This window comes from Saccopteryx bilineata, chromosome 2 (genome assembly GCF_036850765.1).
Source record: "Saccopteryx bilineata isolate mSacBil1 chromosome 2, mSacBil1_pri_phased_curated, whole genome shotgun sequence".
NCBI lineage: Eukaryota > Metazoa > Chordata > Mammalia > Chiroptera > Emballonuridae > Saccopteryx > Saccopteryx bilineata.
The window spans coordinates 382,827,365-382,840,499 of record NC_089491.1 but is presented as its reverse complement, the minus strand read 5'-3'; the positions used below and the strand labels follow the sequence as shown (position 1 = coordinate 382,840,499).

Genomic DNA, 13,135 nt, shown 5'->3' with positions numbered 1-13,135 from the left:
TCCCTTTGCAACCTGACCCTACTTCTCTACCTCCCTCAGGCTCTCTCCAGGATGCAGGGTCAAGTCCTTAGCAGGGCCCCCAGTCCCTCTGCAACCTGACCCCCACTTCTCTACCTCCCTCAGGCTCTCTCCAGGATGCAGGGTCAAGTCCTTAGCATGGCCCCCAGTCCCTCTGCAACCTGACCCCCACTTCTCTACCTCCCTCAGACTCCTCACTCTTCCTCCACATACCAGGCATGCTGCCCTTGTCGCAACTCTGATTTCCCAGGCTCCTCTCTTCCCATATTTTTCATAAATGCTGCTCTCTGTGGCTACGCTCTCCTAGTCCCTTCTCCTGTCCCTTATAAATGTACGCCTCCTGTTCATCAACAGTGACCGTGCCATTATTGGTTTAATATCCGTCTTCATTCTTAGACTAAATGTTTCTCTTATTATTGCTTTGCGCAAGGCCTGGAACCTAGAAGGGGCTCAAAAAGTACTTTTGAATGAATGAATTTTAAAAAATAAGAATGAAGGAAGGAAAGGGGGAAATGTCAGGCCTGAGGTGTGCTCCTCCTATCAAAGAAACTCACCTGTTCCCGAAGCCCATGGACCTGATTATCCAGGCACTCCACATATGGACAGTCAGGCATTTAAACCACCCTTATCTAAAAGCTGACCACGCTTCACAATTTTTTCAGGGCAATCCAATTTCTCGATGGCGCACTGGTTAACAGCACTTACTTTGGCTCACCAGACTGTCGGCTGGGAGGAGAAATGGTCCGAACATCATGCTTTGGTAACACTTGGGTCATCTTTTTTCTCTTAGAAAACAGCTTCTGTGTTTTGGTGGCCATAGTATTAACTGCAAGAGCTTAAGTTATTAAACTGAGCAGCTTTAATCTGTGAGGTCTCCCAGAGCCCTGGGGATTAAAGTATTTTTACTCCAGAGCCAATGTAGCTGTTGGGACGCATCAGGGTTTGCTCCCTGCAGTCCCCGCACGGCCCGGTTGCTGTTCTCTACACCCACTTCCCAACCGTGACAGAGACATCATGGAGTTTTACTTGGAGATCGACCCTGTCACCTTGAACCTCATCATCCTGGTTGCAAGCTACGTCATCTTGCTCCTGGTTTTCCTCGTCTCCTGCGTGCTGTATGACTGTCGAGGCAAGGACCCCAGTAAGGAGTGTGCGCCTGAGGCCACCCTGGACGCTCAGCCCTCCCTCCGCTTGGTGGTGATGCAGCAGAGCGTGCCGCGGGCGCCCTGGGCCAGGGGACCCGGTCTCCATTTTGGAAACTCTGTTCCCCTCGGGAAGAAAAGCACGGTGGTGTGAGGTTGGTGGAGGGACGCAGTGGAAAAAAACACAAGACATTCCGGGAAAAAAAAACATTCTCCAAGAAGCCACCATCCTCTCAGCACGCAGTCGGGCTTGGCCAACCTGAGTGGGAGCCCCCTCCTACTTCTTGCTCCCTTGGCCCCGCTATGGATAAAGCAGGTGTTTAAGGTAAGAAACCGAAAGTGGTACGTGGTCAAGTTTCCCGGATGCTATTGCATAAGGAAGCTGGTTACTGGTACCTTCCCAATGATGCAACTTCTAGGAAAGACTGGCATTTGAGTAGGGGTTTAAAGAAGAGAGTGCAGTAGTGTGTGTGTGTGTGTGTGTGTGAGAGAGAGAGAGAGAGAGAGAGAGATGAGGAGTGAGACTAGCTCCAATGTATCCTATACTTAGCAAATCCTTTCTTTTCAAGTTAATCACTGAACCTTTGCAGACCTTAGATTGTTATTATTTCTATACATGCTGGGTCCTCACAGTACGACTCCCCCTGTGAGTCAGTATGGAAACACAGCAATTATAGAGCATTGCGGTTAGTGGACAAAGCTTGGAGCCTGATTCAAACCTGCCTCTTCCCCTCGCTGGCTGTGTGACAGGCCAAAATACTCATTTCGTGACCAGGGCTACTGCTTTGCAGCTCAGGGCTAGCTGGTAAGCCCTGTCGGCTCTTTGGGTATTGGGGCAAGTTAATTCACCGAATGCACTGAGACAGCGCTAGACACAGAGGTTAGCTGTTAGGATGATTGTTATATTATTCTCCTTCATTCTCATCAAGAAGTTTGGGTTCCAGTCCTCAAACCGGACCTGGTCCAACGCAGAGTTCCCAGGAGTCATTGCGCAGTGTTGCGGTTCTGCAGCCCAGCCCGCCCACCCTTCTCGCTGCCTTTTGTTGCTACTAATAATCCATTTGTTCCCTTGCTCACTCCTCTATTTCTACAATTTCAAATGATTATCTCCATTGTGTATATGTTTCTATGAAACCTCTCTTCCCCGAGCTCGGAGCAACCTACACGTTCACTTGCTGGTGTACTGAGCCTTTCTCCCAAGGAGGCCTCGTGTGGAAATACAAAGAAACGCGTGTGCCACAGCCCTGCCCTCCGCTGCTGCTGCCGAATAGGAAGAGAGGGGTCAGGCACGACCCAGGACCATGAAGACAGGAACGCATTGCAGACGTTCTGCTAGAAATCTACGAAGAGGGCCACAGTCCATAGAAACCTGAGTGCCCAGCATGCAAGAGGGGCTCAAGAAATGTTGGAATAATGTGGAATAGTCAATTTCATCCCAGACGCAGGCATCAAAGATAAGATGGTTTGCCTTGAAAGATAAGCAGCTATTTTCTAGAAAGACAAAAATGTGTTAGGGGCATGGAGTGTATGTAGGACAGGAGATGGCATTTTAGAAGAAACTACATAAACAAGGGTTGGAAGCAGAAATTATAGAGGTCGCTGATTTTGAAAAGTCTGGTGGCTTCCAAAGTAAGGAGGAAAAAAATGAGGAAATCGTTTCAGTTTATCCTGCAGGCAACTGAAGCCCTGTTGCCTCCAGCAATGGGTATTGTTGTGCCTTTGGGTTGTTAAGTAGCCAGAACAAAAAGAAGGATAATCCCAGTTATTTTGTTTTCAGATTGATGGTATTTATTTTTAACTTTGTTCATATATTATCAGAAAATTATATTTTCTCTTAAATATATCATTTGAAAATGATATAAAGAAACAGAGGAGTTTTTTTATGGGCAAAAAGCCATCTCCAATTTAATAGTGAACACATAAGATGAATGGAAAAAATGCGGTCAATTCACAGGCAGCTTCTGAGATCCTGCCCTTTCCCAAGTGAGAACTTCCCCTGGACCAACCTTTTTATTTCTTTCCCCATCATGGGAACACATATTTCACTGGAGGGGAAAGAAAAGCAAAAACAGTGGACTACAAAAAGTAATGATGACACTAATTAACTTAGCTTTTTGAGAGAAATGTGAAATGTTTAACTCATCTAATTTTAAAGTTAAGAAATGAAGTAACATCCATTCAACATTTAAAAAACTAGAAATATTGTCAAATATATTTCATATTGGGGCCAATTGATTAACAGACATGGAGGGTAGAAAAAGAAATTTCAAGCAAAAGAAGCAAAGGATAAGAAGAAGAACAACAACAAAAAAAACCTAATTATTACAACAACCACAGATAAAGGGAACAGACATCAAGTCCAGGGAGAGAATGAAAAGGGAAGAAGGAAACTAAAAAGACTCCTGGATGAATGTTGAAATAAAATGTGTCCAACTTTTCTAATCACACTTAGAAAAGTGTGATTTGTGTTCTTCAAGCAGGAACCAGCTTCTCAGCATTTAAAACAAGCTCATCTGAATAGCGTGCCCACTTACACAGAATCTGAAAGAACCAGCAGTGCCTTTAAGGATTTCACCGGTGAGGAAGCCAGCCCAGAAGGAAGAGTGATTTTCCCAGGAGTGTTTGGCTTCAGACCTGGGACTTAGATCCTGTTACTTCCTTTTTCCTTTTTGCCTTTTTAGTGGTCTTTTTTAGAGCCCTATCTCTTACCTGCCAGTCTTTTAAAACTTTGTCATTCATTTCTTATTTTTGAAATAAAGCTTTACTTCCCAAAGGAATGATGAGTAATGTCACTGTGACCTTCAAACCAGTGTCCTGAAACTTAGCAGAATGGATTGCCAGCTAGAACCAAGAAGGTACTTGAAACATTCAAACACTGCCTTATTTTCTGCTCCCTTAAGGGTTTTAGGATACCCTGTTTCGCCAACTTTTTATTCACTAGTCTCCTATCCGGCACAATTTTTATTAGAACAAAGGCAGTGTGTGGCCTAATTGGGATGCTAGCTGTAGGAGGGACACTTCCAAGGCGAGGGGAGACAGGGAGAGGACAGAGCTTTATCAGGAGTCCACTCCACGCAGAAGACTTTTTATTCCTATCTCATTGAACCCTCCCCCTGGCCTATGAGAGAGACATGGTTAAAGCAAGTTGAAGATAAGGAAATAAAGGCTCCGGGAAGCACTGGAGTTTGTGCAAGACCACACAGCTGGTCCCTGTGGGAGGCGAGATTGGAAGTCAGTTCAAGATGTGTTGCCTTCTGCTCTTGGTTTTGTCTGCAGCTGTTCAGGAATAGGAGCGACCCCGTGTTTCCTCTGCCCTGTCTCTCTGCCATGCTAAAATTGCTTATCTGGGCAGCTGCTCCATGAGGTCTGTGGAATAATCGGTCTTTCTGATTTTTCTCCTCCCAATAAAAATGACCATGCGTTCCAACGGAAGAGAAAGAAGTGAGTGTAATCCGGCCAGAATATTATTGTCTTCTGTCGTTCTGCAAGACGCCGGGGCCGGGTGCACTGGGACAGGGGTCCGCACCGGAAGTGCTGGGCTCAGGTCTCCTGTGACTACCTGCTGGGGAGGCTTGGATGGGCCACTCAAGTCTTCTTCTTCACCTTAAAAATGAGTATGACGTTAAGGTTGGTGAGGTTTAGAATGAGATGCATCAAGTATCTTGCATGTGGTAGGATTTCAACAAAATAAAAGCCACTATTATTCTTTGAGCAGATACAGTGAAAATAAGTGGGGTAGGGGTGGGGCCAGCACTCGGAGGCCAGAGATTGCTCTGCAGGTTTGGCTCATTGATGGGAGCGCTGAGGAGAAGTGTACTAGAAATTTGGAAAGAGGAGAAAGTGCCTGTTCTAGGTTGAACTGTGTGCCCACCACCACCAGAATCCATATGGGGGGGGGGGGGGTCTTTGTGACTACTGTCCTTATAAAAAGGAGAAATCTTAACCCAGACACAAAAAGATTGCCATGTGGAGACTGGACTTAGGTGACCCCTTGCCAAGGACCTGCCAGCAGGTGGGAGAGACCCTGGGACGAATCCTCGCCTGGCGCCTGCGCACACCTCCCTCTGGGACCCCCAGCTGCCAGCTCTCGGAGACAGCACGTTCTCGTTGTTGAGGCCTCTCGCTTTGTTGCACTTTCTTAGGACAATCCCAGCAAGCTAACCTGGTGTGAGGGGGAATGTCTAGCACATTGGTTCGGGAAGCTTACCATTTCAAGGCCCTTTAGGGGCAGTGACACATTCTTTTAGAGTGACATCATGCTAACAGGGGGCCTTGGGCAGAAGCTAGAAGGGCAAGTTTAGTGGAGTTGCCTAGGAAACAGATCCCGCCCAAGCAGAGGAACCAATCATGTTTCTAAAGGAGGAAGAAGAGTTCCTGTCTTCAGGACAATCGCTTGTTTTCCTTGGTCACATGTAAAAGATAATCGGGAGGAACAGGAGTGAGAAACTGTCAGTGCTACAAAGTAGCACAAGGGATAAGTCACAAAGAAAAGATGTTATGAGGCCCAACGGCAAACCTATGGGGTTGAAGCAAAAAAAAAAAAAAAGACTCAGAACTAGCCCTAAAAAAATCCAAGTCCCTCCAGATAGCCCATAGATACTTCAAAAGCCACTAAGTGCTGGGCGCACCATTTAATCTGCCTGAAAGTGTGTAGGGGAGGAACTATTATTCCTGTTTTAGAACCAAGGGCATTTCAGGTCGTCTCGCACAGAACATTTAGAGTAAGAGAATCTGACAAGTGGGACCCAGAGATTCTGACTGAGCCCGGAGTTGGCCCTTTAGCTCTGTAGCGGCCCAGAATCCGAGCAGTCACAGAGCGACCCAGCATGCCGGGCGCTGAAAGCCCCGCGTTCGGGACTTGTCCTCTCCCTGTCTTCACTGCAGGGGAGCACCGAAGAACAGGACCCCTCTATGAGGCAGAATCCCCCAAGGACTAGAGTGCAGACCTAGCCCAGGCATGTCGCCCAAGAGTAGCGAGCACAGCCTTCTTCTCACTACCTTATCTTCCCCGGGAACAGCAGTGGTTGAAAAGTACAAAGTAAGAGAACATTTATTATCTACCTCTCTTGTCACAGCTCATTTGGACTTTGCCCTTCTGGGGCTCTGAGTGTTCCAGATAAGGTCTGTGGGACACCAGGATTAAGGAGGATCTCAGCTCTTTCCTGTCTTCCCGAGATAGTAGGAAGTAATCTGCCCATATTAATTTTGTTGTTGTTGTTCAAGGCTTCTGTGTACTCCACTGTTATCAAATTAAACCCTGGCCATATGCTGGGATCTGCTGGTTCTGTGTGGCAGGGTGACAGCTCAGCTGCAATCTCAAATTGACACACCTGCAAAGCTCCGAAGATCTCAGAAAGAGAAGGGCTTGGTTTGGAAGGACAGTAGGACCAAGAGAGGCCATGACCGCCGCTCCGAGGGGGGCTTCAGATTGCCCAGGAGGCTCGGTGGACAGGATGTGGCGGTGGAATTCGGAATCTGGACTGTTTGTCAGAATTGATAAGGACGTTCTTACCTTGGAAACTTATCAGTGAGAAGTCTCTTGTCACAAGGGGAGTTGAGAAAAGCTATCATTGTGATAGAATTTTGGAGAAGAGCTTGCCTGTAACACTCAGTCTACCCATGCTCAGGGAGACCAAACCAGCTCCAGACGAGGAAACCCGTGGCTTCTTGAACGGCAGCAAGACTGAATTTAACAACCCTCACCATCAAGAAAGGCTCCCTTTGTTTAACTTAACCTCTTCTGCTTTTAAACTTTTCATTAATTTTTTCCTCCGTTTCCCTCTTTGGGGTTTTCTAAAGAAGCGGTGTTTGCATAGTGATTTGTATGAACACGCCCGTGGCGGGATCCAATCAGATTAGCTGGCGAGGTGTTACTCAGTGTGGTAATACGGTGGGCTCATTCCCGCGGAGGCGTACCGACCATCATACCCAGGCCTCATGGATAGCACATTGGTGAATCGCCAGCATTTGTAAGGTGTGCTGCGAATCACTTGTTACTAAAAATAAGTTACCTGCCCTGGCCAGTTAGCTCAGTTGGTTAGAGCGTCCTTCTGAAATGACAAGGTTGTGGTCAGGGCACATAGGGAAGCAACCAATGAACATAGCACTAAGTGGAGCAACAAATGAATGCCTCTCTCTCTCTCTCTCTCTCATTCTCTTTCTCTCTCCCACTTCCTCTCTCTGTCTCTCTAAAACCAATCAATAAAAATAAATAAATAAATAAAATTACCTAAGTTTATGAGTGACTTAGGTATTTTTATGTTGGGCGTGAATCAACCACGACGCCACTTCCACTTCGGTGGACCTCACCCTTGGTGCTTGTGCAGCGCAGGGCCAGGTGGAGCTACGTGAATGCGGACGCCATTGCATATGCCTACTGACCCCCGTCCATCCAGTCAACAGATATTGGTAAAGCATCTACTTTGTACAGACGTTGGTCCAGGCCTGGGGGATCCATTATGCATGCAACACATGTGAGTTCTGTCCTCTGAAAGCTTGCTGTAAAGCCAGTAGCCGCGGTCACCATCACAGCTGCCTGGCCCATGCAGGTTCGCATTTGATTCGGACAGACGGTAAAGAAACAACGGAGCCAAGAACTGGTGGGCCATAGTCTTTAATCCTAGCTTGCACTCGGCGGGCAAGCAAAAAACACACACTGGGCTCCAAAACCCACTCACATTCAGTGCTCACAAAGCTACTGACTTATCCGAGTTTCCTAGAATCAAAGGTTTCTAGCTCACCAGCCTTATTCACCTCTGTTCCCATCTCCTTCTCTCTGCACAAACTGGCTTCTCCTTCAACACTCCGCCATCTTGGCTGCTTCTCTCCTCTCCTCCACGTGGCCTTTCTCTGCTCTCCTACAGCATGGGCTCCTCCTAGAACATAATCACTCTTCTCCCGGAACGTGATCTCTCTTCCTTCTAAAACCTTTTGGCGCGAAAGCCCTCCCCCGACACATATTATCATAATCACTCCCGTCCCAAGCAATCACCTGGGCAATGGGCTTCCACGTGGGCAGCGCCATCTTTAACAAAGTGAGCATAATATATTTTATCTGCCCAACACTTGCCAAGTAGCAGGAACATCTAAGCACATTGCATAATATTTTTTGAATCTTCACTACAACCCAAAGAGGTACTCTCTTTTTCCAAATTTTATATATTTTTGGCAGCTAAGACTCTAAAGCCTAATCTTTGAACTGGTGGTTTCCAAACACCTCTGAGCATGTATTCCTTTCAGTAAAGAAAATTTTAGTATTCAGCTGTGGGTATGTGTGTATGTGTGTGTGTATTTAAAGAAGTGTACATATATATTTAAATAAGTATACATTTATATGTCTTTAAACAATACATGTATTTATATAAGTATATGCATATAATTTATATAAGTATAGATTCATGGATAGTTATGCATTATATATAAACATATGCCCATATTTATAAGTTATACGTACATTCTGTGAGTCTTCCTGCACCTCACCTGGGAGACCACCGCCCTGCACACTCTACCATACCATATTGCCTTCGGATTGTGTAGCAGTAATAATCTACCTCCCATCTCCCCTCACCTAACCCCAGGTGTGGCTCTGGATGAGTGAGGATGAGAACCCCATCAAGGATCTAAGAGATATTTATTTATAAAATGAAACACAATAATTTTCCAGTTTGGACTAGGTCTTTGCACTGCAAAGGATGCTTGGCCAGAATTCCTTGATCAGTGTTTTTGTTTGGCTGGTTTTTTTATTTGTGGGGTTTTTTTTTATTCCAAGGTAAGTTAGTTTATAAATCCTCCTCATTTCATTTGATTCTTTTTCTGGCTGGATCTTCCATACCCCCACCAATGAGCGAGAGTCTTGTATATCTGTTCCAACCCCACCCCAGTACCCAGTAAAGGACTGAACACAATAAGAAAATCTCCATCCTTGGGTGGCGACTCTGTTGAGGAAAGGAAGACTTTTACTTCAGTTGGAGAATAGAGATGAGGCTCCTGTGGATACAAACCGTCCCAGGCGCAGCAGGGAGGAGGCTGGGCTGCTCGACTTCCCAAAGCGTGGGACTGGGAAAATGCAGCCGAGTCATTGTACCGAATGAAGCAGCTGAGACCGGCCAGTGGACGTCACTCAGCTGCCTCTGCAGGACACCAAGGGGAGCACTGAGAGATCAGGTCGACTGAATGAGTCCTTCCGCCTCTTGTACCCATTCTGGCCCCAGCACCACGCAGATCACCCTAACTTCTTCTTCTCCTCTTTCCTTTTGCTCTATGGAGACACCTCTACTGATCCTCCAGGACAATTTCTGCAAGTCTCTCTCCTTGACCTGGTCCTGCCGATGCCCCTGAGCCCCCGGACTCCGTGCCCAGTTCTCCTGTGCAGTCCTTATCCACACATGCCTGGAGGCTACTGCTCCGGGGCTGACTGGAGCCCATCGCCACCTTCCCAGGAGGCATCAGGCTTCTCTTGCTCCTCCACAAAAAAAAAAACAGCCTTGCAGTTAATTAACAACCCTCCAAGGTCCGTCTGGCTCTGCAATGTCTGACCTTGCACCCTTCCCTATTTCTGACCTTTCTTATCTCTTCCCTGTTGGCCCTTTAGCGTGAGGCAAGGAGTGACAGGAGGGTTTGTTCGGAAAAACTGCCCACGGCTGTGGTTGTGCTGTTGTTGATCAGGTTGCTGCAGAGGGAAGCTCAGCAGAGGGTTGAGTCTGTCTCTTCCCCAAGAGGCACGCACACACCCCACTTTCTAACATGTTTTCCATCTGACATTTCAAGTTAACGCGCCCCACGTGGGTGCTTCCTCAAGTCAAGGTCTGTTTTGCACTCTTTGGAAGGAGCATAAACCGTGACAAATGCTCTCAGCTTTGGCATATGGTGATGCATTGATTTCTTAGTCACTAGGATGTACTAACACACGTATTGTCCCCAAATGTAAAAATAATGAACTTGCCACGGTAAATGGAATGTCGACAATATGAAACAGATTCGATTCCTTGGCGCTTTGGAGGCCATCCTGAATTTTTAGTAGAACAGTGCCTTTTATTTCCATCCTAAGTGAATTTCAGTTCCCCCTAAAACCTTGTTTTGAGATGGTTGCAAGTGATTTAGGAATTAAAAAGCTGCCTGTTTGTTTTTAAGTGGGTGTATTAGGTGGAACATGTGCTTGGCTGTGACTGACAAAAGACAAGAAATACAACAGCTAACATTTGACGGGGGCTTTGTTCTCTCTCCTGCAGCCCAAAGTTGGGAGGAAGATGGTTCAGCCTGGCCCATGACTCCCAAACGTCCCCAGTGGATTCTTTCCTTGAGGGTGTCTCCTCATTACAAGATGGCTGCTGCAGCTCTAGACCTTACGTCTAAGCTCCAGGCAGGGATAGGAGTAAGAGGAGAAGGGCAAACAGTCACAGGCCAGTCAAGTCAGCTGAGAGGCCCACTCAACAACTTCTACTTTTGTCGTTGGCAAATTTTGGATTGTTTTTCCTTCTAAAACTGATACATGTGGCCCTGGCTGGTTGGCTCAGCGGTAGAGCGTCGGCCTGGCGTGCATGGGCCCCGGGTTCGATTCCCAGCCAGGGCACATGGGAGAGGCGCCCATTTGCTTCTCCACCCTCCCCCCCTCCTTCCTCTCTGTCTTTCTCTTCCCCTCCCGCAGCCAAGGCTCCATTGGAGCAAAGATGGCCCGGGCGCTGGGGATGGCTCCTTGGCCTCTGCCCCAGGCGCTAGAGTGGCTCTGGTCGCGGCAGAGCGACGCCCCGGAGGGGCAGAGCATCGCCCCCTGGTGGGCAGAGCGTCACCCCTGGTGGGTGTGCCGGGTGGATCCCGGTTGGGCGCATGCGGGAGTCTGTCTGATTGTCTCTCCCCGTTTCCAGCTTCAGAAAAAAATAAAATAAAAAAAATAAATAAATAAAACTGATCCGTGTTTATTAAGGTAAATTTGAAAACAAACGATGAATTTAACTACCCCAAGTGATTTCCAATAGCATTTAGTGTAATTGCATGTTTCTTTTTCAAATTAATATTTATATATCTTTTTCTGATTTTAAAAGGAATGCCTATTCATCGAGGCAACTTTGACCAAAGTACGGAGAAGAAAATAGGAAGCACCCACACCACCACTGCCCAGAGATCTCCACTACTCTATGTTGTTGCACTTTATGCCAATTTTATGTATATATTACACATTAATCAGCATGCTGTATGTATTAAGTTGGTACCTTTTTATTTTACTTTCTAAATAAAGTAAGTGAATTTACATATGACCCCACCTGGTGTATCCCTACACCCTCCTAACACAGCATTCCAAATCATGATTGCAACACTGTTTGGAAGGTGCTTAAAGGAAGAGAGAACGAGTAGCATGAACTGGTTTCCTCTTGCTCTGCTTCTGGGAGACCATAAGGCAGGGTTGGCTCCCTTCTCCCGCTTCCTCTGAGACTCTGTCATATGCGCTCCTTTCTGTATTTTTCCATCTTCAAAAATGTCAAGTGTTCACGCCAAGAGTTAAAATGATTCTTCAGGGAACATGAGCTGTCATGCCTGTTCTTACCACATGGCTCGCAGAAGTGGGTTGTGCTCTGACTTGTAAATTCATCAGATCTCAAAGCTAGACCGGGCCCTATTGCCCTACCAGTCCCAACTTCCCCCCCTCCCCGTGGCTACAGCAAAGAGAAGCCGAAAGCAACAGCGCCCCGCTCAGGGTCCCAGCTGGCACGGCCCTTCCAGAACCCAGGCCTTCCAACCACCTTCCTAGTGCTTTCTCACTCCACTCGAGATGCTATGGATTATACAACTCATCGGTACACTTCAAAGGTGCTAGGACTCCCAAACACGTACACACCAACTCCTGGCAGTTAGTAGAGGCATGAACTGAAGCCTAGAGATTTTTAACTTGCTGAGGGTGGCATTGCTCAGATTCACAATTGCATTTAACATACCTGGAATTTCAGAGAAAATATACACCCCACAGAAGAGAACTTTTCCGATCTATTGTTCACTTGCTATGAGCTCAGACCTTGCTAAGTGCCTTCGAGTGCGCTCTAGATTTACAAAGCTTGCAGCCTGTTGGGGGCGGGGAGGGGCGAGAAAGAGACACACGAGGCAATATGGCGCGTTCATACAATGGAGTGTCACTCAACTATAAAGGGAAGAAGGCAGATCTGCATGACCTCCTATGGAGAGATGGCCGCGATGTGTTGTTGGAAGAAAAATGCTGTCTGACCTGTGGTAGCGCAGTAAAATAAAATGTTGACCTGAAATGCTGAGGGTGCTGGTTCACAACTCTGGCTTGCCTGGTCAAGGTGCATGTGGGACTTGATGCTTCCTGTTCCTCCCCCCTTCTCCCTCTCTCTCTTCTCTAAAATGAATAAATAAAATCTTTAAAAAAAAAAAAGAAGAAGAAAAATGCTGATTGCAAAGGAGTCTGATGTTATATGAACTATGATCTCTTCTGTGTTTTTTAAGTACATTTATATACTTACATATTTTACACTGATACAACAAAAAGGGTTTTCAATTTTGTTTAGCACTTAAATTTAATGAGGTGATATACATATTTTAATATGCACAGAAAATATCTAGAAAAATACATTCAAACTTTTAACAGTGCTTATTTTTTTGTCTTTTTTTTAATAATTTCATTTTTAATGGGGCGACATCAATAAATCAGAATATATATATTCAAAGATAACAACTCCAGGTTATCTTGTCGTTCACTTATGTTGCATACCCATCACCCAAAGTCAGATTGTCCTCTGTCACCTTCTATCTAGTTTTCTTTGTGCCCCTCCCCCTCCCCCTTTCCCTCTTCCTCTCCCCCCTCCCCCCATAACCACCACACTCTTATCAATGTCTCTTAGTTTCACTTTTAAGTCCCACCTATGTATGGAATAATGCAGTTCCCGGTTTTTTCTGATTTACTTATTTCACTTCATATAACGTTATCAAGATCCCACCATTTTGCTGTAAATGATCCGATGTCATCATTT

The 13,135-nt window shown here is 46.3% G+C and overlaps 1 protein-coding gene across 2 annotated transcripts; it reads left to right on the top strand.

Moving 5' to 3' along the window:
• The first annotated feature begins 942 nt into the window (after nt 1-942).
• On the top strand, nt 943-12,453 carry SMIM36 (small integral membrane protein 36). Of its 2 annotated transcripts, XM_066255510.1 has the most exons (3): nt 943-1,485; nt 9,426-9,669; nt 11,198-12,453. In XM_066255510.1, the coding sequence occupies exon 1, from the start codon at nt 1,033-1,035 to the stop codon at nt 1,312-1,314; it is 282 nt and encodes a 93-aa protein (XP_066111607.1). In that variant the 5' UTR covers nt 943-1,032; the 3' UTR covers nt 1,315-1,485; nt 9,426-9,669; nt 11,198-12,453. The 2 variants fall into 2 exon arrangements, with proteins under 2 accessions (XP_066111607.1, XP_066111606.1); XM_066255509.1 differs by lacking the exon at nt 9,426-9,669.
• Nucleotides 12,454-13,135: the final 682 nt, after the last annotated feature.

What these genes read in the sequence shown, in the direction of transcription:
- SMIM36 (XM_066255509.1), top strand. Translation starts at nt 1,033, where the DNA reads ATGGAGTTTTACTTGGAGATCGACCCTGTCACCTTGAACCTCATCATC.